Below are 24,152 nucleotides of genomic sequence, written 5' to 3' on the forward strand. Positions count from 1 at the left end.
GCTGCAGTTTAGAACGTTCACACTAGATCTCAGTCTACCCATAAGCACCACATATGCAAATGAAGCGGCGTAATAGGCAGCGCGATAGGTTTTCCCTAGGGGCCATGTGATCAAAGTGGATCTCCTCCCTGTTAAGTGGCAGTCCGCTCGTCATCTGGATATGGCCAGATTAGTGCCTTGTAAGATGACGCTGTGTGCACGTATGCATATTTTCATTTGGAATTTTAAGAAGGTGGTTTGGAAATTGTTACTTTATGTAATGCTTTCTCCCGCTAGATAGACATGAAGAAGACTTTCAATGCCCCTCACCTACCCATACGCACACACCCCTCTTCCACCCTCCCTCACCTTTTTCTTTTTTGCTTAATGGCCGTCGTTTCTCAGCCCCCGTGCCTCTCCAGTTTTCATCACCTGACTGGCTCAAGGGGACAGTGCTGGCTGTTTGTGCCACTGCAGAGTCTGTCGGCAGCTCACACATCTGCGCAAATTTCATCAGGATAATGAGCCCGAGTTACTCTTCCAGGCGACAGGCAGAGGAGCCAGCTTCTCTTTAAGCCCCTCTCCTGATCACACATACACGCACGCACGCACACACACACGCACGCACACACACACAAATACCACACACCCACACACACACAAAACTGCCACCATCACAAAACAATCATTTTGCAGAGATGGAATTACAGCATGTTATGTACTTGAAGTGTCGGCGTGCAAATTGGGCTGGCACATGATTTGTTTTTAAAAAGCAGGTGCACACTGAAATTACCATTGCAAACCTGAGTTTAGTATGAAGGCCAACAACCAGGATCTATTTCATCGCCAGCAAATAAATGGTTTGAACGGTCAAGCTCAGGCTGAATGTCAGTCCGGTCAATTTCATTTGCATAGCCCAGATCTGCCTCAAAGGGCTTTGTACAACCTGCAACACATCCATTTATAAACCCTTGATTTAGATAAGGAACATCTTTAACAAAGAGGGGAAACTTTAAGAAGAGCAACAGAGGATGGATCCTGTTCCATTCTATGTCTAAAATCCATCACCCCAAGGTTTTAGTATGTAAAGCTGTTTTTTTATAAGAATGTGATAGCAGGAGGCTGCTGGTGGTGGAGTGGTAGTGCGCCCGTCCATGTACGCAGGAGACGCCGGTTCAACTCCCGAGTCGGCCATCGTCAGATCCTGCATGTCTTTCTTACAATTTAAAGTATGTACAGTAACCATGAATAATTATAAAGGTCACCTTCCTGACTTTTGTGCATTTGCAGTGATTGTCAAAGTCTCGCATTGCAGCTGGTTTGGATATTGTCACAGCATTCAGTAAGCATACCCGGGTGTCATTACTCCCATAATTATGTATCAATAAAGGGAAACTGCATCTAGTAGAAAGTGCATATTATTGATACTGTCCTACTCAGAAAAGCACAGATGGCCTCTGTTGCTGTAGGAGAAGATGATGAAGGCAATGGGACAAAGGAGTTAAGGGGTGAGTGTAGGACTTTGGACATAGACCTTTTCCACAATCCCCCATTACTTCTGCCATACGCTGTCCTGGAGAGTTGAACCTCACAGTTTGGAAGCCTCTGCTGTACTGCTATCATCAGAACAATATTCCCTTGTACAAGACAAATGTCAGAAACTGATAGGCAACCTCAATGATATTTATTCAACACATTCATAGTCCGTAGAGGATCATCTCTTTCCAGTTGGACAGTCCGAGCTTTCTGTTTGTGTCACCATCAGGCCAAAATGTTAACATGGGTTGTTAATGTTAACATTTCACCATCTAACAGCACATTGCCATTTCATTTACAGAGCAGATTTGTGCTCTCGAGGATAAAATCTTTGATTTTTAATGATTTTAATCACATTTCCTAAAATACCAAAATCATCCGTAATGAACATTGAAGGTTCTGTCTCTCTTGAAGGTTTGTTTTAGGATATTTTGTCTGTCTCATTTGTTTATGTAGCTCTAAATGTGTATCTTTATTTGCACCAGCAACCTGACTCACAACCTTGTCACCAGTAGCGCAGGTTCGTCAGAGAGTCGCAGGCAGAAATTTTGCGTGAGAGAGAGGCAGAGCAGTCTAGCATCTCTGTTTCCTCACTCCCATTTGGCCGAAAGGTCAGATGGGCTATTTCAGAAATGCCCCCAGTGAAAATCAATGGGCAAATTGTGGAGCTCAGTTCCTGTTTGTTGTTGTTGTTGGTGGTTGGTCTGTGCATTCTATCTGTTCCATCACTGAGGCAAGAGGCCAGGCAATGCCTAATCATTGAGAGTAAGAGAATGAGAGAGAGAGAGGAGACCTAGAGACAGAGACAAACAGATGGAGAGAAAAGGAGTCTTGGGGGGGGGGTACGGCGAAGAGATAGAAGGGGAGTTAAGGCCAGAAGAGATACATCACAGTGTCAGACACACAGACACACTGCAGCCATAGATTCATCATCGCAACCGCATCTGCAGGCACAACTGGACACAGGAAACGAGTGAACTGGAGAAGAAGAGTGGAGAGAGGACAGGAGAAGAGGGACAAGGGAAGAAGGAAAAGACAAATTGGCTACTACAGATGGCCAAAATCTGGCCAAAAGCTCCTGTTAGGGTCTGTTCAGCTGCAGAGGCATACCAAGTCATGCCAAGAACTGCGTGATACAGTTTATGTGAGTTGGTTATAAAATATTCTTTAAGCACCATGCTGTTTCCATCCCAGTCTCACTGTGGTGCGAGTCGGATGCCACAAATGTTACAAATTTTTCTAAAGCTTTGAGGCTAAAGGTGATTTCAACAGGAAACATGGCTTTACTGGAAATTATTGAAAAAAAACTGATAAGGAGTGAAATGCAGAAATTATGGTCTGAAAGGATTCTTTTGGACAATAACGTCACTTTAATGCTCAGATGTGTGACAGTCCCCAAATGCAATGTATTAAAAACCATAAATTATTCAGAAATAAATTATGGTAAATGCATTATTGTAAAGCAGAGAACTTTTTGTGCTATCAGAATAAAAACACTGAAGAGATGACTTTTAGAAGCTTTTGGCTGATCCTTGAGATACTGGTGAAAATAAGTTGAGACTGCAGATGATCAGAGGGGAAAAGTAATAAGAAGGTAATACTAATACTGAAAGTCCATGCACATTTTCAGTACTATTTCAACAGCAGAAGTCTGTGGTGTGAGTTAGTATAACAGGTGGTTGCATGAGAGCAGCATGGAGCTTAGTCTAGCTTCCCTGGATAAACAAAGGTTAAAAAAAAATGGTTAACAGCCCATCTCTTACTTATAGTCCAATCACTGCCAGACCTTAGATAATGTGGGAGGGAGTACTTGCTCTTCTCCTCATATTGTTTTTTTCCGTTCTTACACATCACCATGGCCTTACAGCAACACTGCAGTTCTTGCTCAGAGTGATTCCAGAAGACAAAACTGGGAGTTGTCCAATGGGAATCTCAAAAGTTTTTGTTAGAATAATTTTCTTCAAATATTTTTTTTCTTCAGGCATTTGGAGATTTATTTTTGCCTATTTTGACACAACTGCATTGCTTGAAATGTCTTGAACCTCTACCGAATTAATTCTGCCCTAGCTCAACTTTGAACCTTGTATGGCTCCAATTAAAAGCCTAATGTTGTAAGCCTGTCCTTACTGTATGACTATATACTGTATGTTAAAGTCTATTAATCAACTTACAGTTTTTCATGTGACATATGCAACGCTGTGCTCAAATTTAGAATATATAGACTTATTGCTTACATTCTACATTGATGATTATATTGATGCCATGTGATTTATTTAAATTACAACCAAATGGTCTTTAAGTATGAACCAAGCCTTGTGCACAGATGTATGTTTCTTGATTGGCCTGGAATCCTCCACAACTGACCAGGTCATGGAGAGACTGGAATCCACCTACACTGTAAGCCCCATCAGCCAGACTCTCACACTTCTTCAGTGCGGAGAAGCTCTTCTTTGTCAGAGGACAATGTAGCAGCCCTTTAGTTTTTTTATTAAACCAGTTATATCTGCAAGTTCATAGGCTGTCATCCTCTGGCCCTCCACAAACTGCTCTGCTCAAAAAGGCGCTCTCCCCCATCAGGCAAGACCTCAAGGCAAGAGCCTGCTACCCTCCTACACTTTAGCTCTCTCTTTTTTTTTTTTTTTTGCTCACTTTAAAAGAGAATTCCTGCTGTTTTGTGTGTCCCAATTCATGTTTGTTATAGTCTTCTGGCCTCACAAATACACAATACCTTACATGAACAGGATCGTGAGTAGAAGGAATTATGCTCATGTTCTCACTATGTTGTCAAAGTAGTTTCACTTTTACAAATAAGTTATGCATTTCTTTAGCAGGTGTCCTTTTAGTTAATGCAATTGCAGCTGGATGTTAACGTTTTTTGGATTATACAAGGTGTTGATGTGTGGACAACTTAATTATCTCTTAAGAAAGGTCTGTTTTGTGCAGGTTGCTGAACAGTACACTGTAACCCTATTTGTTGCTTTGTTGGCAGTAGTCTCAACTTCAGTTTTTTCCTCCACCTCAAGTCATATTACAAGGAAAAAAAAGCTTTAAAAGTACCTTTGGTGTTCCTGTGTGTTTTCGAATATTACAAAGTGCTGTAATGAGTAGGAAAACAACAAAAAAAAAGCAGTTTTTTTTTTCTATTTTTGTGCCTCAGAGGGAGATAGCGACTCGTCTCCTCACTGTACAAGCCTGTAGGTTCACTTTTCTCTTTGTGTGTTGGAGCACTCCTTGGGACTCGAGCGACAGGGGAATTGGGCATGCTGAGCTACGCTGGTGGCGAGGTGCCAGCCTTCTGTGCCTGGGATGTAAGTGAGAGGGAAGCGGGAGGCAGGACACGTTTCAATTAGGCAACAAACACTACACACACAGAGGATAGGAGAGGAGAAATAAAAAAAAAAAAAACACCTCACCCTCACCATCTAACTTCTCCCTTCTGACCTCTCCTGAAAACACACTTCCCTGAACCATTCCACTTCACCTTCATGTCTTTTAAAATCTGAGGTGTCATTTTTGTGCAATTCATATGGGAAGGACAGTAACAGGGGTCTCTGTGAGGTGATGCTAAGTGTGCCAGCTTGGCCTGCATGTTTCCATTAGATTGTCATGTTGGCTAATTAGAGAGCGGCAGCATGATTCACCTTGTTAATTAGGAGGACTTGCACACCATGTGCCTGGGGGCGGTGTGGGAAAGAGGAGCCCAGCCTCAGAGCCTGCTGCCTATGAAGATTCCCCTTCTCATCTACCTTCCTTTCCCTCCTCTTTTTTTTTTTTTTTTTTTTTTTTGATTTGGAAATGAATAAATCATCGAGATCGTCCTCTCTCAGAGTGTGAATATCTGAGTTCTCATCTTTTTCTGGATGCAAATTAGACGTGATCAATAGAAGGTGACGTGCGGCAAATCTAAATGTAAAAAAAAAAGAAAGATGTGGAGAGAGAAGACTGCTAGACGAAGCACGGTAGCATAGAATGAGACAAAGCGAGAGAACATTTAAGGTAGGAAATTTTTCCCTTACATAAGCAGTATTTTTAACGATCACCACTCTTCCCCCCCGTCACTCTAGCACAGAAAGAATCTGCTTAACGCTGACTTCTAACTCCTTTATTAACATCTGCTCCGTGGCCAAATGTTAATGTTTAGAAAAATAATACTTAGAGGGAAAATGCACATAGTCTACTACATCAATTTATACACATATTTCACACAGTCACCCTCTGTATGGTTTAATTCCTGCAAATAAGTTACAGATGAAGAGGAATCGCAGGGTCATCATAGTGATGCTCACATAGTGACCTTAGCTCCAGGGATGGCTGAGGGCTCTAAATAATTGGTCACTGGCCCTGGAAACACTTGTGACATACTCTGTTTCAGAGAAAATGTAACAGTGAGCCAAAACTCTCAGCTCATACATGTATTTAAATTCATCTCCATAGGTAAAATATTTTAATCACAAACAGATTTATTGGAATATTTAAAGAAATTACTGTACTATTAAAAATACAATGAAACTGAATTCAATACATGTTTTAAATATCAACTAATATGTGTTATTTAAGAAGATTAATGAGGATACAGTAGTGGAACTGAAATCATTTCAGATTGTCAGTATAATGTATACTGGTATATGTGGCATGAAAAGAATTTGTAATGTGTGGGGAATCTTTATATGACTGTATGTTGTATAGGTAACATGGAATCTCAATAATTTATACCTGCACGAGTATTTAGACAGTACTTTGACAGCACATAACATAGTGCATCATGCACATTTTTTTAATATTTCAATTCGCTATTCACTATTTAATTTTGAGGAATGATGCCATCTGTAGTTATTGATGAAGTCATACATTTCTCCAGCTTTAACATGAAGATTTGCCTACATTAGCAGGTCAAGCTTTAGAGTCTTGAGTGCAGATGGAGAAGTGAAACCTGATTGGTTACTGCAAATGGCCCTTCTCCCTGCAGCAAACTAACTGCCAGGCACTTCACATGAGGAAAGGCCTCAAGATGCAGCTCGCAGATGTTCACGTAATGTCGGCCATGTGGGTGTCAGGTGAACGAGATCCATGGATTACAGAAATGCATAAAACGTGTATGTAAAATGTCAGCACACACTTCTGTAAAGTAGTGGGAAACGTTCATGTGAAGTTTTAAGTTTAATGTTAATGATATCCCCCAAATCTTTTCACTTACATTGCTGATGTTGAATATAACTAATTCTGGTGTTCATTTTACACTTTGCTAACAAAATCCTTTTAGAACTCTACTTTAAGACTGTCGTGTTACCAAGGGCAAAAGACTTTCTCCTAAAAAGGAAGTTTTTGATTACTGTAGTTTGATGCATTTACATTGTAGTTAAAGAAGAAAACATGAAGTGTTATAGTGAGATGTAACCACATGCCACCTGAATAGCTTCAGTGCACCTTGACTTTGATTGTACAAGTCTTTGAACTCAACTGGAGGAGTGGAGCAACATTCTTGTAGAAGAAATGATCCTATCAGGAAATGTTTCATCATAGGCAGCTGTTTGATTGACACAAATTATTCATTCCAACAAAATGCCCCCCCCACACAGCTCCCGAATCCCCTCACTATAGGGGTCAAGCATTTAGGTTTTTCCTTTGTCATTTGTCTGTATATTAAACATGAATAGATGATGTATTTTAACTGATATCTGCCTACACACTATTTTGAAGTAGGGTATGGCTTAAAGTGCAGCATTCAGTGAAGTGGATGTTAGCAGGTGAATTCACTTTTAATATCTACCCTTCAATGTGTATGTACCCTCAGCATTTGAACAAATGGAAGTGTCCAAGCATTTAAAATATTAGTTGTGTTTATGTGCAGCTTTATTCTTGCATACACATACATACTCAACATTTTCAGTTCTGTGGCTCAACCCAGTGTGCAAAATTTAGAGTCCTGAAAAGATTATATACATCTAGCCCTGTTTGAAATGCATGCACTCTACCAAGACTCTTTGGGGAAATAATAGCATTCACCAAAAGTGGCATATGTTATGTCTATATACTAAGAAGCTCCCTGTTGTGTTCTGTTGGGCCAGAGCTGGGTGGGGGCAGGGTAATAGGCAGACCAACCCAAACGCATGTTCTGGCTTTTATACTATGGTCTTCACAAGGCAGAACGCTTTTTAGCTTCCTTCACAGCCCTGTAGCTGCTTGTGACGTCAAGTAGAGCGTGTTCTGCTCTACCAAGGACATCTGTCTGTAAACGTCTGGGGGGCCGCAAGCAGCCCCTCAGGCCAGGAGGAGGGAGGATAGAGAGAAAAGCCTTTGTTGAAAACCGCAGAGATGGAGAATGGCAGGTTGGCCATCATGGCTCCTGCAGCTCATCCTCATCTTCACTCCGAGCGTTTCAGACTGCTCTAAGGTTCTTGCTGTATTTTGGACATGTTTGCATCATAAGGGAACATCCTGCTGTTCTTGTGTGTTGAGAAAAAGCCCTGTTATTTCTTATTTAGGTCTTGACTGATATTTGTACCAGTATTTTAATGATACAGAGCTTGAAGTTGGACATGTAAATAATTCAAGATGTGGAAAAAACAGGTGACTAAAAAGATGTTAGTATAAGAGCCACATAGATCTGATTGTTTTAACTTGGACACTTGGAAATTTGTAATGTGTATAAAAATAAAACTTAAAAAAGCTAAAACATGCACAGACCACAGATTTGTTTATAGCTATGAAAGTACAGCCAGTCGAACATGGAGTGAACTGTTATGAAATTAGAGCGTCAGATTTCATCTAAACTAGCTGAATCAATATTGATATCTAGAGAAGTATTGAATTAGTGAATGTAGTGATGTTAAAATTGTTTACCATCATAAAACATTGAGTATTTTTACTATCAATTGATATACACTTAGCATGGCACTCAACATCTCCAAGATAACTTTGTCCAACTCTAAGTGTTTCCCCAGAAATAGAGACATTATTTTCATACCCTTTCCATTTCCCATATTAGCTCTAACATAAACTGCTTTTTGCATCAAGGCTAAAACCTTTCTAACAAAGCTATAGATTGATTCTGTTGGGTGTCCTGAAAATGTTTTACATCTCCTGACCTTTGCAAATAATTTGACTTTACAAGTCCCAGTTCTCTGCTTCAAAAGGGCATACAGACAGACTGGAAGCACTGGTATTTAAGTGACTTTGGAACAGCAGATATTTATGCAGTACCATTGATCGGACCTGGCAAATGTATGCATCCTGCCAGCTGGTTATTCTTTCAGTCTGGGATGAATCTCTGTAGTGACCTTTGCAGTTTTTGGCAATGATTGCACATATGATTTAACATTGCTGATGCAGGTAGTCCACAAGTTAGAGAGAGATTCTTGTACTGTATCTGTGGGTCACAGTTTTGCTTTCCTTTTGTGTCTCCACAGTATCCAAATATGTCAAAAAAGATGCCTCTGCTGGTAGACGATACTAATGATTTAATGTAGTAAAAGTACATGTAGAGTCCAGGAAACTTAAAACAAACCCTGTGCAGGACAGTTGATGACATCTAAAGACTGAAACAGTTTTGAAGACAAAGTGTATCCACGTCTCGTCATACTGCCACTATTGCTGGATGAAATTTTTAAATGATTCAACGGTAGTCGAACCAACTAATAGGGTTAAATAAATCTATCAAAGCCTAGCCCGACTCTGGCTTGTGTCAGTTGTATCAGAAAAGGTAGACTCTGCATTGTGGCTGCAGATTGAAATCAGAAATCAGTCTCCATGGCAGCCTCTTTAGTGACGGGAAATGCGGACTGGAGGGTTGCAGATGGTAAAATGAAGTCTTCATTTATCATACGGTCATAAATCTGAAAATGCAGGGAGTTGCTGTGGGCGATGGGAGTCCATGCCTGGTGCCAACTGCCAGGCAGAGATGCCGGCATCCTGGTGCCATCAGTGCGAAAGCGGACCTCTCTCTCTCTCTCTCTCTCTCTCTCGCTCACTCTCTTATGCTGTCTTGCTCTCTTTTTCTGCTCTATAGCTCTCTCCCAGCTTACTTTGCAGTGTGATTCTTTAAGGTCAGGCCTGGAGAGATTTGTGTGTTAAGGTTAAGCCAAATAAGGTTACCATTGATAATATTAATGCTACATTTTCCATGTGGACAGTGGTAAATAATCACCTCCAGCCTGTTTGCCAGCCATCCAGCCCCCGACTGCATTGACATGGTGTTAAGAGCCGGATTCACAATTCACCACTCCCTAAAAGTATTTGTTTTAACTACAGTATGTTCATTTCCATTTTAAACTATAAAAAGGATAAGTAAATGCAGTTTAGGTATTCAGCTAGTCAGTACTACTGCTATTATTTCCCCTACTTTGTGTTGTCAGTGTGTTAGAATCTTTCAACAGTTCCGCCATGCTAAATGTGAAATGGCAACACCCTAAAGGGCATGACTTGCCAGCGGGGTTTTAGGAAAAAATCAGAGACAACTGCATGCACATTTTAGATCAGACTTTGTTCACCAAAGCAACCTTTTACAGAGCGCCATCTGAAAGTAATATGAAATTTTCCCCTGATCAGACAACATACATGCCTCACACAAAACGCTAGCACCCAGCAAACACATGCTGAGAGATAACATAAAAGAACATGAAAGACATGAAAGCACACATTGATTGTCCCTGTTCATTTCAACCCAGGCCTCTCTCCCCCAGCGGGCAGGCACACAGGCAAGCTGGTGGGTAGGCATTCCCTTTGCTCTGGCCAAGATTGATAGGCGCGCATGTGTGTGTGTGTGTGCTGTGTTTGCATGTTGGAGGGAGTGCTGACACCCTCTGTGCCATGGCCCCAGGCCCTCACAAGTCCACCCAATAGAAAGGGCAGCTCCCAGCAATGCTGGGTTCCCCATCAGCCCTTCAGCTAGACATGACATTACCTTGAGCATTGCCTTTCCACAACCTCCCCCTTATACATCACAAACTAAAAGAATCACAGTTGGACCATGTGACTACACACATAACACACAATCTTTGACAGGAGCTCTGTTAATGGCTGACAACTGGCTTCCATTTTGGAGCAGCTTATACAATACATGGATAAATAGAAGTATGAAGAGTAATATCTTTTTCATCTACACTCTTGTAATTTTATTTCTACATTTGACCATACTCTTGTCTCATTACACCTTCATTCTCACCAAGTGTCGCAGGCTGCTAAAGTATGCAGCTTATTTTGCAAATACTCCTCAAATCTGAAATTTAAATTTTGGGATCACGTGCGGCTACAACCGTTTGCCATGCTGAATCTTGACAACATACTTAACATACTGTATACAAAGAAGGAATGTAATGTTATTGAGGTTTTATTATAAGTGCCCAAAAAACAAAAAAAAGCTAACAAGGTGCACAGGTTTTTATGTATTTGTGGACCAGCGTGACACAACACTATGTATAGCTTAGAGGAGCGGGTTATTTTCTGATCTTTGTGTTCCTGTGTCTTCACCAGCTGCAACAACAGGAACTGGCCCAGATGAGGCAGCGAGATGCCAACCTTACAGCACTAGCTGCCATTGGACCTCGCAAAAAACGCAAAGTAGATTCACCAGGGGCCACTCCATCAGGGACTGAGGTAAGGCTCTCTTAATAGTTATATTATCACATTTTCTATACATATCCAGTGCTGACTTCTGATCTACTCTCAACAACACCAGTAACTTTGGCAGAAATCATTCTTACAATAAAGGTAGCCCTTCAGAAGTGTTAACTTGTTTAATGTTAGTATTTCTGTGTTTGTCTAGAAAACACAATCTCATAATAGAAAATATACAGAGCAGGATTTATTAGTGATGATGATATACAGGCCTAACAGCCTACGAACTGGGCTTTCTACAAAGAGTGCTCTAATCCTTTTTCTTCCCTTGTGGTACTTTTTTTTTTGTGTAGGCAGCTTTTCAATCATAGTCTCCATGCTCTGTCTCCATGAGGGTTGCTAGATAGCATGCAACAAATGAGTCACAGTATATCTACCTGCAAGACAAATGAATAAGAAATAGAAATGCCTAACTGTAGGTAATGCAGTGGTTTGCAATAGCAGCTGCTGGTAAGATAGATGTTACACCTCTTAAGCAAAATACTTTAAGAGGAAGTTTTTGTTTTAATTCAGGGTATTCACATGAATCAAATTACTATGCTGTTGTCAACCCATGCTTGAGATTGTACATCACTTTCTACAGAAAGCTTCAAAGTTGTCAGGCAACTGCAGGTCAAGGTCTATCGTAGTCATGAATCTGACTTGCACTTGTTTGCAACTCTTCAATACCAACTCTAGTTTGCTGCCAGTGTTATTTTTCTGCCTAATTGTTATTTTTATGAAATATTATATGTCAGTGTCAAAAAGGGCATATTGTTATATCATATCCTGCTTGTTTAAGAAACAGAGTTTGTGCCTCAGTTCAGCCTCAGTATTAGAAACACACAGCTTTACACCTTGAGCTCTGATGTGGACGGTCAAAAGAATTTGGGCACTATGTGTGTCTGTGTGCTGTTGCATTGGCCTGAAACGTGTTTCTTCACTGCTGATTAAATAATGTGGCCTCTTTTGGTGGAACATGTGATCACATCACAGTGCACTAATGGGACTTCCTTTCTGTTTCTATTCAAATTCATTTAAATTTACTTTTAAAATGTCCTTTGGTGAACTCTAAATTATATTTGATTGCCCATTGAATTTTTTATAGTACAGTAAAAAAAAAACAGACTCAATATTTTTCAAGTTATGTAATATATTTAAAATTAAACCAAGATGTTTGAATGTTTCCAAATTTTTTTGTAATCTGGTCACAATAACACTAAATGGATAAATGGCTGTTGAATAAGAGTAGTCATTTGCATTTAACTGTGAATTTTACCCAATAGCAATAGTGATATGAATTTGTGTTCAAACTTATAATCACATTTGACAATAACATTTACTTTGCAAGGTGCCAACACTAAACAAATACAAAACCATGAAATCACAAATAAAGGGCAGCAAAACATTCAAATCAGAAGCTAAAGAATCCACGTTGTTTTAGCACGGTTAGTGAAAAGAGCGATGTTGAATAAGCAAATGATACTTCACTGTGGGTGATGTGTGATATTTGCATGGACTGGTCAGTGAGTGAAATATTTGACTGTGTGGAGGTGACCTGGTGAAATGAATGATAACTCACCCAGATGAACCAGATACCTTGGACTAATTTTCATTGAACAACTGAAGTTGTTGGGTGGAGGTGTTGCAAAGTGCACTGGTGGGTTGGGGACTCACTGTGCAGCCCTCCAAACTATGTTCTCATGCTTATTCATCTACAGAGTGAATGAGGATGAACTAATCAGAAATCTCTGATTAGAGTCATGAGCTAATATCTTCCTGGAGGCACCAGGGAGTGGGTTTGTTTTTTGGAAATATTTCTTTGTTGGTTTCCCTTCCCCCACAGCATTAGTTTTCGAGCCATTGTATTCTTAATAACACACACCCTCTTCATGCTGTTAAGCATTAACTAAGTTTAGCAATGTGTCTAATAACGCACTCTCTGCAGTCTATGTTAGCAAGCGTAACAGAGATGATAGGAATATGTTTGTGGTGCAGGGACTATGGTGGCATACTCCCACATGACTTGCCTAGCCTGTTCTTAATTAAGCTGAACAGTGTTATTATTAACAACTGTCTCCCGTTTGAGGTTCCATAAACAGTGACTTAAGTATCATATTTCTCAAGCATGGGGTCATACATGAAGTCATGCACAGTCTCTGTACAAAGTCACATTTTCCTTTAGGCAGCATGGGAAACATTTGAATTCCACATATTCAGCTGTAAACATGTTGAATCTAAAATAAGCCTGAATATTGAATGTCAATTGGTCATTTTAATAACCTGCTTATCGAGTTGCATCTTCACATCCTTCGCTTTGCTGTAATAAGCTGCTGAGGAGCATAGTAATGCACCCAGTAAAAAAGCATAAATAACAAAATAAAAGCATTACTTCTGGTCCTTGAGTGCAGTGCCAAACTCTTTCAGAATGTTTTACCCTGATGGGTATTCGCCCGCGACCTTCTGCTGCATTCAAAAAAATGCTGCTTTCTCAAAGTACTTTCCCAAATGTAGTTATACAACATAAACATGAATATACATTATGCTGGAGTTGTTCTCTTTTTTCTGTTTCGCCCCTTTTTAAATGTCCTGTTCATGTTTAATTAGAGGGGCATAATGAAGTGAAGTCACAGCGTGCCCCTCCTCTGGAGTGATTGCAGAGGGGGCGGAGGAGGAATCTTAACTTATTTTCACTTCGTTTTCACCTCCTCACATTTCTTCATTTCACATGGGCTGGAAGTGCCTGCGGCATTCTCTTTCCCTTCTCCAGAGCAAAGTGAATGTGACTTTTCTAAGGGGGTCACAGGATGCCTGGAGGCCTGTGGGTGTTACTGGACTGTTGCCTGCTCTTAGCTTCACTGAGGGGCTTGTCATAGATTTCATCTCCACAGAAATGAGCCGGGGGGCCCTGGCCAGGAGCACAAGCAGCCAACGTTATGAAGGGCCCATGCTGATTATTTCCCTCTGACATCGCATCCTGAGCTTTCCGCATTAATCCCAGACAAAGGCAGCCCTTCAGTGCTGTGCCAGAACTCAAATTAGGAGCCAGATAATGGCCTGGTTGAGCTCCTGCTCTGTTCACCGAGAGGCAGAGCTCCCGTTGAAACGCTTCTCAATATTTGAGCTCTCCTGCTTATTCTTTCTCTCATCAGACCACCTTTCCACCATGTTTGGACTGTGATGGAATTCAGGTGACACAATTTCACTCCATTTCCCCCAACTCAACCCCTGCCCCCATTCACCCACCTTTAATTTGATGGTGGCTTGGCCGGGTTTGGGTCTGTGCCTCGATGTGGATCGCCATGGGCTGTGAAACTGATAGTCAGTCAAGACTGCAATGTCTGTCTCCAGTCTGATCTAGTCTGCAGGAGGGAACAAAGGGGGCCATACAGGGCTCCACAGGGTGGATTAGTTCCAAGGAGCCAAAGGCCGGGGATACTGGCTTGCCTGCTGGAAGAAAGGTGGCCATGGCCCCAGTGGTGGGTCACTCCACAGGCGGTGGCTGCACAGGCACATACACAGCAACTCCCCCTCCAGCTCAATAGTCCCCATCATACAGCCCAACCCTCCAATCAGCACACAAGCTTTTGAAGTTCAGCACAAAAGTCAAGGGTGAGCTACCCCGAAGAAGGTGGAGGTGCAGTGACAAAGGGCTGCTGAAGCTAGAGGAAAATGTGATGAATGCACAAGTAATCTTTCCTCTAAAGGTATTGCTTGAAGATGTGGACACTAATGCTATAATGTCTGATTAAAAGTGTTGGGTTATTAAAAAAGAAATATTAATTCCAAGCATAGAAAATACACAAAATTAAACATTGATTACTGCTAGAAGCTGATTTTTCTTTAATTATTTGGATCTATTTTGCAGCTTATCTGCTGACCTCTATACAGTGCAACCAATCAGTGTATTAAGTGGCAAGAGGTTAGACAGGCTGTAAACCATGCTTCTTCTTGCTTCTCTGTTGCCACACAACTACTTCTATACTGCATATAGAAGAGATAAAGATAGATTTAGGCTCAGTGAATCAGGGATGGGAACAGTTTGTCAAATAGAACGTTATAACCATGATTATTCTATCACACCCTCTATATTGAGTCTTTTCACACTTTCAACATGATTTGAACTCTTTACTGTTTCATTTCCTCCTATTGATTTTTGTGTCTTATGATCTCCTCTCGTCACATTTGGTGCATCTTGGATAAATTGTGTCGCAAGCTTATGAAAGACAGTACTCTTCAGTGCATCTAAGGTTATCATTAAAGATTCCGAGATGTAAAACCTGCCTCCATGCGCAATGTCCCGCAAAGTTAAACATGCTCAGAGCTCCGAAACATCCTTGACCTGTTTACAAGCGCAAAGCTATCATCCAGGCACTTAAGTCCATTTATCTCATTAAATGAAGACTTTAGTTTGTTGATGTGAAAATGACAATAGCAGCTAAATTGCCGCAATATTACTGTGTTTCTCTTATCTGTCTCAACCAGGCCCGATACAAGGGACAAAGGTACGCAAGTGGTTTAATATTGACCACAGTCTATTTTTTCATTTGAATTCATTTCACCTTCTTTCTTTGAGGCTGTAGATCAGAAAGAAGGAGTGAGGCAATAGAGTGAGAGGCATGGGGAGAGAGGGTGAAAAGCACAAGGAAAACTGATGCCCTTTCCTCCAGCTAAATTAACAGGAATCACGTGGAAAACAATCTGAGTCTCCAATGAAGGAGGGAGGGGAGGGGGGACCATTAAAATTAGCCCCAAGCTATGGACTGCACCCAATATCACTAAAGCTGCACTCACTACAGATGTGGAGGCTGGCTTACAGGCAAACTATGCTCTGTTCTATAGCTACAATTAAAATCAACCTCACTGCCAAAAAATAGGCGGGGGAAAGAGGGGTAGAAAGGCAGACATGGAACATCAAAGACAGATTGAAATGTGTAGTCAGTAATAAGAGTGGTCTCCAAGCCCCGAGGTTCTCCACGGTCCCCTTGTTAATGAGAAATTTTGACCTCTGGTTTGTAAGTTAAACTTGTAATCTCGGTTAATGAAGTAAATCAATCCCAACTCGGGAGTGTTCAGTGTCTCTCTCTTCGCCTTTTCCCCACCAACCTCCCCTCTGTCCTTCTTTCTTATGCTTTTCTCCTTCTCCTCCTCCTGTGTCCCTCCCAGTGTGCCGCCTGGGAGTAAAACGACCAGGTCTTCAACCAGACAAACAGGAAACTCACAGAGTATGAGGGTTCCGGAGCTGGAGGGGGGGGCAGGGGGGGACTCAGAGGACCAGGACCAACCAGGCTGTTTGGTTAAGAAGGAGACAGGCCAACTGAATGCTAGTAGAAGGGGCAGCATGGAGGAAACTACTTGCTCCTCCTCCAACCTCTGTCGTCTTCCTTTCCATCTTTTCCCGGACTCTGCCCAGAGTCTGGGGTAGCATTTGGATAAAAAAGTCACGCCTGCTCTCTGGTGCAGTGGCAGTAATGTGCAAGTACACAGTACCCAGTACAGCCTCCTCCTGCTTATACTAACCCAAGATCTTTCCTTTTCCTACTTTCCTCCTACTCATCTTCATGTCCAAACCATACACACAGTGGGTACATCTACTGGGAAATACAGCTAACTTAACCTTTTTTTTTTTAGCTGTCTTAAACATGTGGAGCTCCACTTTTGCTCTAAACCATATGAAGGCTTCTGTTAAATCCACTGGGTGCACTGACATTAACCCCTGATTAGCTGTTGCATTTAGTTATTTATTTTACTACTAAACTGATTCAGGGTGGGATAGGAAGTAGAATGCAGTAACTTTAGCATGACTTATACCAGGCTGCAGTGAAGCATAAGGATTCCTGTGTGGGTTCCCTCACTCTACATGCTACGTAAATATGATTAAAGAGGGCACAGAGAGGCTGCTAATGCCAAGAAGACTGTAATATTAGTTTGACTTCACATCTCAAGGCAATTCTGTATTTGCAGCGAGGACACAAAGGAGAGAGAGTTGAGTGTTGAGAATGGTTACAGGGGCGCCTTGGCTGGATGCCATGCGTTCTTAGAGCTTTAACACTCTGCACTTTGCCAACTTTCCTTTCCCCTGCACAATGCAGAGCACAGTGGTACCTACCAGTGGTTATTGCACTATGGACTTTGGGTTAAAGCATTTAAAATGCAACTATAACATTAGCATGAAAAGATGAATACATTAGTTTTTTTTTGTTGTTTTTTTTTTTTTTTGTTTTTGTTTTTTCAATTATGTGGAGAAATTATTTACTCCTGCTTAGTTCAATATTGAAACGCCTAGAACATAATGAAATTCACATGCCATGAGTTTCAATTGACTACAACAATGGCATTAAAAATACAAAGAACTGTACATACAGTTTGCTACATATTATTTTCTGTTATTGTCAAATACTGAAAGAATATCACAATTATACTCATTTTTACAGCTATAGCACACTATAACAATCATTATTTCAGTTGGCAAACTCATTCAAATGCATCCTCCAAGAACCATGGATATTCATGTCAAATTCCACAGAAAGGAACCTATTAGTTGTCAGGATATTTACCTAGAAAAAAAAAATGTAAATCTCATGGTGGCATTAGAGAAGTCAGAAAGTCACCAACTTTACTAGGAGTCATACTCTGGAAGTCATGTCGCTCGAATGCCTGTAGAACATTTAATGGCAAGCCATCCAGTAGTTGTGAAGATAAATCTGCACCAGAATAGCGGAATGACCAACCACTCAACCCACATCGTAACCATTACTGTGTACACACAAAACATCTATGTGCTTCCAGACTGTCTGCCATTGAAGTCTTCATTTACATGACGAAAGAGACCCAAGACAAATATGGTTCAGCATGTTTAGAGATTCATCAACTGGCCTGTTTGTTTCGGTTTCTCTGCCCTCTTATGTTTGTGAGACTTGGACTGATGTTTTTCTACTGTGAAACAGACAGGAGGCTTAAAGATAATTTACTCTCTAACATTTTTATATCGTTCTCTCTTCACATGAATTGAAATATTTATAATATATAAGGAATAAAAGAAGAGATGATACTGTATCAGCGACTGTGTTCTGTTGGATATTAAATATATGATAGCTGTCAACTTGACCTGGCATCATTAGCTCTGGTCCTTTCATTGATGGAAAGGTCCTGAAAGGGATTCCAAGAGCATTAATACACACACACACACACACACACACATACACATACACATACACATATCTAGGTGTCCCACATGTCCCACCAGCCAGGCTGTTTAGGTTAAAGTTTTTACTCAGTAACAGAGCAAGAAGAAATAACGCAGTAATTAAACACTCACAGTGAAGGTGAGTAGATAAGATTCCTGTATCTTACTGGTATATATTGATGAACTGTATCTAACTGATGGCATACCATCTAAGCTACAAAATCAATCTGCATCACCACAATAAATCTCAACCCGCCCCCAAGAGAGAAAACAGTACACACACTAAAACTTAATACACAACATGTCTAGAACCATTTATTGATAAATATTTTTTTTGACACATGTCTATGCTTTAAACAGTGTTTATAAATTTTCTTGAGCTCTACACTTCCAGGAAGAGGTTTGGGACCACGTTTAAATCTGTCTTACAATTAAGCCATCCTTCTCTGGTAATGTTTATGTTTGTGCTTTTGAGGTTTAATACCATGTACAGTTTTAAACTTCAGGATGGCCTCATGCCCTGCACAGTGGTCTATGGGGTCGACCTTGTCATCCAATAATACCTATGTATGATCGCTTGCAACAATATTGATTTCTGCCTCGTGAATATAAATTCAACAAATTTAAATGTAGTAGATATAATTCCAAAATATGTCCATATATGTATCCATATGTGTTAACACTGGGATCTCCTTATTTAGATAAGAAGCGCTAACATATCCATATTCATGGCAAAGTAGTGATCCCCTTATTTCTGCCTTTAAAACTTTGCCCTGAAATAATGGTTAAATATACAGTTTTGACAACAAAGTTGAGCCCCAGGCACTTAAAAGATACCCATCTTAAAGAAATTAATTACCTCCCTTGTTAATCTTGATATAATTAAATTTCTGAAGAATGAAATTTGCTGCCATTCCCTCCACCCTACTCCCTTCCGCCTCGCTGCTATGGAGGCGGGCCGATGATAGCTGGCTCTCTAGCTAGCCTGCTGGCCAGGGACATGGGGACAGCCTAACATCCTGGGCCCCATGTTGTGCTATACCGCAATGTGCAAAACCCACTCTCCTCATCCTACGCTTTCACCACTCATAGGGATAGGCAGAGAAAACGCCTCAGTCACTGCTTTGCCATTCTGTGCCTGCTTATGTTTCCTCCATCCTGGAGGAGATAGAAACTCTGGGCCTCCAAGTTCTTATTATTACCTTGTGATAATGTTCTGTCGAACGGCTTGAGAGTTTTAGAGCGCGGGTGCTGCTAATGAAGTTGTCAACACAGAGCCTCTGAAACTTACATGGTGGAGCCCTGGAGAGTTCTTTCTGTTATGGTTAACTTGGAAACTCCTGTGTCTTTATGTGACTTACTGTCGTTATTTATAAGACCTCCTGCAATACTCCTGCGATTAGATTTAACCCTGATTGCTTTGTGTAATACTGCACTGTGACATTACCAACAAGCAGTGCATTTTCTTATTAGTATGTGTTTAAGTTTGTTTTCCTTTGACTATACATTTTACGTCAGCTCCACTGTCAGCTGTCATGATTTGAGCCTGAGGAAAGAAAGGTGAAAAAGCTGGAAAAGATCTTTTATTAGGTGCTGGCAGGGGGCAAAAGCAAGTCAAGAGGGGTGGATGAGAGGAGGTAATATGTATGGAGTAGGCAAAATGCTGCACCTAGATGGCAGAACTGCCAGCCCAGAGAGTAGTTTCAGTTTTCCAGAATCTGATTCAGGACTTTTCATTGTGGAGGTGTATATCTTGCCTCTTGTAAGCAGTAGCTTTCTGCTTAAAACTGAATATTAAATAATTGAGCACCATCTGTACGTTTACTGCATCATAGCTGATCTCTGGCACTTTCCATTTGTCATTTTTCTGCCAAAAAAGTGTTTTGTGTACCCTACACACATACATTTGCAGTAGTTGTTTCTTTTCACTACTGGCCTTGATATATTTAATAATGCATGTGGGAATGTCATTGAAAGTGAACCCTGAATACTTCATTAATACTGTACATCAGTATATGTGTAACTGATGCAAAGCTATATAAAAGAAGACCGCTGTGCAGTTGTTACCCATTCAAAAAATGTATAGGATATTTGAATTCTCATGTATGATAGAGTAGTATTTATTGTTTATCAAATATATATAACCACACCACACAAAGTGATGAATTAGTTTTTGTTCCAATTTCTAAAAGTCAACTGTGTGATTGTGTTGAGGGATATAGTATGTTGGATTGTACTCAGTTGTTTCTGTTGTTTTGACTTCACCAGCAGCACAAACTACAGCATCTGAAATGATCATACAGTTGAATCAACACCTCTCTAAAGCAGTCTGAACATTATTACCTTCTTAAAGGATGATTTATTGCAAGGCGGTTGAATGAGACTGCATTAGTTTCAGCAAATTGTACCTAATAAACTGTCAACTGAGTATGTATTAATTTTGAAAAGCCTTAGCAAGTTCTTGCTTTCTGTTGAGTTTAAATTCAGATTAGTTCATTTATGAATCTATTGTGGACTGGTTCAGCATCAGATGATAAATCAATCAGTGAGTTGATTCCCACCCCTAAAATCTTCTGCTGTTAACAACCCCCATTATCTCACTCTTTAAGCTTTTTATTACAGGCCCCAGATGTGCCTTTTTCTTTTAGTCTCCCACTGGGAGAGGCCCTGTTTTGGCTTCCAGTTATACATGAGCTACCCCTTACAACCTGGACAAACCACCAGCTACTTCACTCGACAGAGATGGTCTATGTAAATGAACTGCTCAAATGATACAATTTTTATCTGTCCTTGAGTCTGAGCACCATTTATTTCATTGTTGTGTGCAAAAATATTATGATACAGTGTCCTCTATTTTGTCTTTTAATGGAAAAACAGAACATCTAAAATTAGCTTCAGAAAATGGTGAAAGAGAACAAACAAGGCGATCCATTAGTGAGGATGGGTTATTGGCTGACTTGCCTCTTCTCATGGCGGCCCATTAAAAGTGGTAATGTCTGCCTGCAGCAGAGCCTGGGGAAGAAGAAGGAGGCCATGGAAGGCATATTTCACATGCATCAGACACTGGAATTAAATAGACCAATGTTCCCTAAAAAGACTGAAGTACATCTCTTTCTGATGTGCGTCCCGGGCAAAAATTCATTGATCTTAGAATGTCCCTTGGCAATTATAAAATATTAAATCCAAGTCGCACTTTTCGACTCAGCTTAATTTTTTTTTTTCTCTCGCTTTTCACTGCTTTCCATTTGACCAATTTAGAAAAAAAAGTTAGAAATAGATAGCCATGAAAAAAAGGCAGTGATAATAAAGACTGGCCCCACTTTTAAATATCTTTTGTTATGTTTCTGTGTTGTTTTTGCTGAACTTCCCAGATCATTAAATGGGCTAAGGTCCCAGCAAAGCAGAGAGTGCCTGAAACATGTCTTATTACAACATCAGGGCAGCGTTAACCAGGAGCACAAATTACTGAGATTGAGGCACACAGGGGAGTGAAATTTGTATGACATCTTTATTTCTGAACACAAGGTCTTTTGAGCTGCTGATGCCTGTTTCAGCACACTGGTGATGATATATATTCGTCAGCTGCTTTCCATTAGGTCTGTGGCCCTGGTGCTCACCTCCCCGGCCCCCTTCATGTCCCTCAGAGATTACAGAGGGGTCTACAGTTATTTGCCCAAATCATTAAATTTAACATATATCTCAATAAATATAATCAGCCAGCTGTTTGACAAGGTACACAGTTCATTAAGTCCCTTTGCTTGTTTGTCGTTTCCCTAATTAAGATTTAGAATCGATCATTGAGTGTGTAATGTACAGTGTAGCTCGGCTTGCACGGGGAGTCTCTCTTCTCAAACCAAAAGGAATGGCATCCGCTTGCTAAAGCTTTACCATTTAGCACACTGACTGCAATGGGAATTAGACATCCTGTGCTAATTAGGGAGGCCAATTAACTGTGAAATTCAGGCGTTTTTGACAAATAATCTCAGCAGAATTCAGACATCACCATGCACATGAATGTTATCAGTCCTGAATGGAGTGAGGATGAAGGCTATTGGCCCCAGTGTGCCATTTTTATATGCCTGCTTGTATAGCTGAAAATGTTATGTGTTTTTTCAGTCTATTGTCACTCAAATTGCCTGAATGAGCCCATTCTTTTTTACATACATATCCACTAAAATCCATATATATGATCACATGGTGCATAGGTTTTCAAAGCTTAGTACCATGTAAGAAATAAGTTCACGTAAGATATAATGACACAAGAGTAAATACGCTAAACCACTAATAGATTTAAAGCTGCGTTGTCCAAGAGAAAATTATTGTAATCAACTTAGATTCCTGCTAGTTTTAAGCGTAACCGCAACACATTGAGCTTTGGTTTGGCCTCTAAGCAGCAGAACAACACTGTTGTTGCATTTGGCCCTGTTTGGCAGGGCTGCAGCCCAATACTTGACCCCTATTCACTTTTCCTGAAACAAAGCATTGGCATCACCAGAGAACCTCAGTGTTTCTGTGTGTCTCGTTCCCATTTTGATTCATGATCACATGTATTTTTTAGATTGCATAAATTATGTATTTGTTGGACTAATGAACACCCTCCACTGATAGAACTTTGGAAGAGTTGTGAATAGCTGGATATGGCCTCTATCATCCGCATCAGTTTTCCAGTAACGTGTCATGGCTGTTCTGAGCAAGTGATGTGGTTTAGCTGAAAAAGACCTGCCTGGCCTTTTATATACACATACAACAAGGTCCAGAAAGCCAGAAAATGTAAACATACCTCCTGGGCTGGCCTGTGTCACTACACACCACTGCTTTGTTGTGTGTTTGTATATGTGTGAGGCATGTGCAGTTAATCATGTGTGTGGTCCGACTCGTTGACAACTATAAAACAGGCCCCTGCTGTCTTTATTACCTGTCCGACCTATCCCAACTGCTTTGTCCCTGCAGTGTAGAAAAACACATTTAACCATGGTTGCGTTGGCTCTGTCTGTTCACTTGAATTTAACAGAAAGCCGCTATTACACCATAGAATGCTATGGCTGTGGGTGTATGCTGAAGCTGTTTGGATACTAGGCAGTGCCGGAGGTGTGTTTGCTGGGTGCCGATGGGCAACTCCTGCAGCTGCCCGCCTCAGGTGCAGGAGGAATTGAGTACTTCCCTTTACAAGATGTATAATTATTATGGCAGACAAAGGTGTGGATTTAAACCAAGTCAATATGTAGATAAGTGAAATACACACACACACACACATATACACACACAGCTGCCTAGAAAATGATGCTGTTGTGTGTGGTGTAATAAAGCAGGTTGCCAAAATGCTGTGCAGGTAGGAAGGAAGCCTTCTGGGCCCGTGGAAGTGGAATCTGATGGGAGGAATGAGGCCTCCAGGAAAGTGCCAGCAAAACTGTAATGAGCAACTCCTTAACATAGTCTAGATTTCGCTGCCTGCCATTTTTACCCCTCAGCCTCCAAAGATTCCTCTTTGACAGTGTATGATGTGATTATAATTTTGAAATTGTAGCACCACTTGTATTATAATTTGCATTTAGTAGGCTTCTGTGCCTGTCTTATGTTTGTCAGCAGACAAACAAACATGCTACTAGTCGTACTACCGGAAGTAGTGTATTTATCCAAATGCACAAAGTGAATTTGTTGGATAAAAAAATCAATGACACTGGGGGTCACTAACGTTCATGGAGCCATCCTTCTGTAAAGTTTTGGCTCGTCTTTCTGGGCCATCTATATAAAACATTAAACTCTACCCTTTCCCCAGAAGAGCTTGAATTTTAATCAGACCTGCTCTTCAGACAGCCGTTTTTCCTTCTTCTCATACTTTGCACGCGTCACATCAGGTGCA

At 40.8% G+C, this 24,152-nt stretch overlaps 1 protein-coding gene across 5 annotated transcripts in view; it reads left to right on the forward strand.

The window, feature by feature from the left end:
* The window catches only part of LOC113122138 (transcription initiation factor TFIID subunit 4), an 85,634-nt gene that overhangs the window by 42,777 nt on the left and 18,705 nt on the right, over positions 1–24,152 (forward strand). For all 5 annotated transcript variants that reach the window (XR_003294827.1, XM_026293200.1, XM_026293198.1 and 2 more), the window contains one exon: positions 10,984–11,106. Coding sequence is in view for 4 of the 5 variants with exons in the window: in XM_026293200.1 (XP_026148985.1) it covers positions 10,984–11,106 (123 nt within the window). In the remaining variant the exon portion in view is untranslated. Of the gene's footprint in view, positions 1–10,983; positions 11,107–24,152 lie in introns of those variants that run through there.

This window comes from Mastacembelus armatus, chromosome 3 (assembly GCF_900324485.2).
Source record: "Mastacembelus armatus chromosome 3, fMasArm1.2, whole genome shotgun sequence".
In the NCBI taxonomy this organism is placed as follows: domain Eukaryota; kingdom Metazoa; phylum Chordata; class Actinopteri; order Synbranchiformes; family Mastacembelidae; genus Mastacembelus; species Mastacembelus armatus.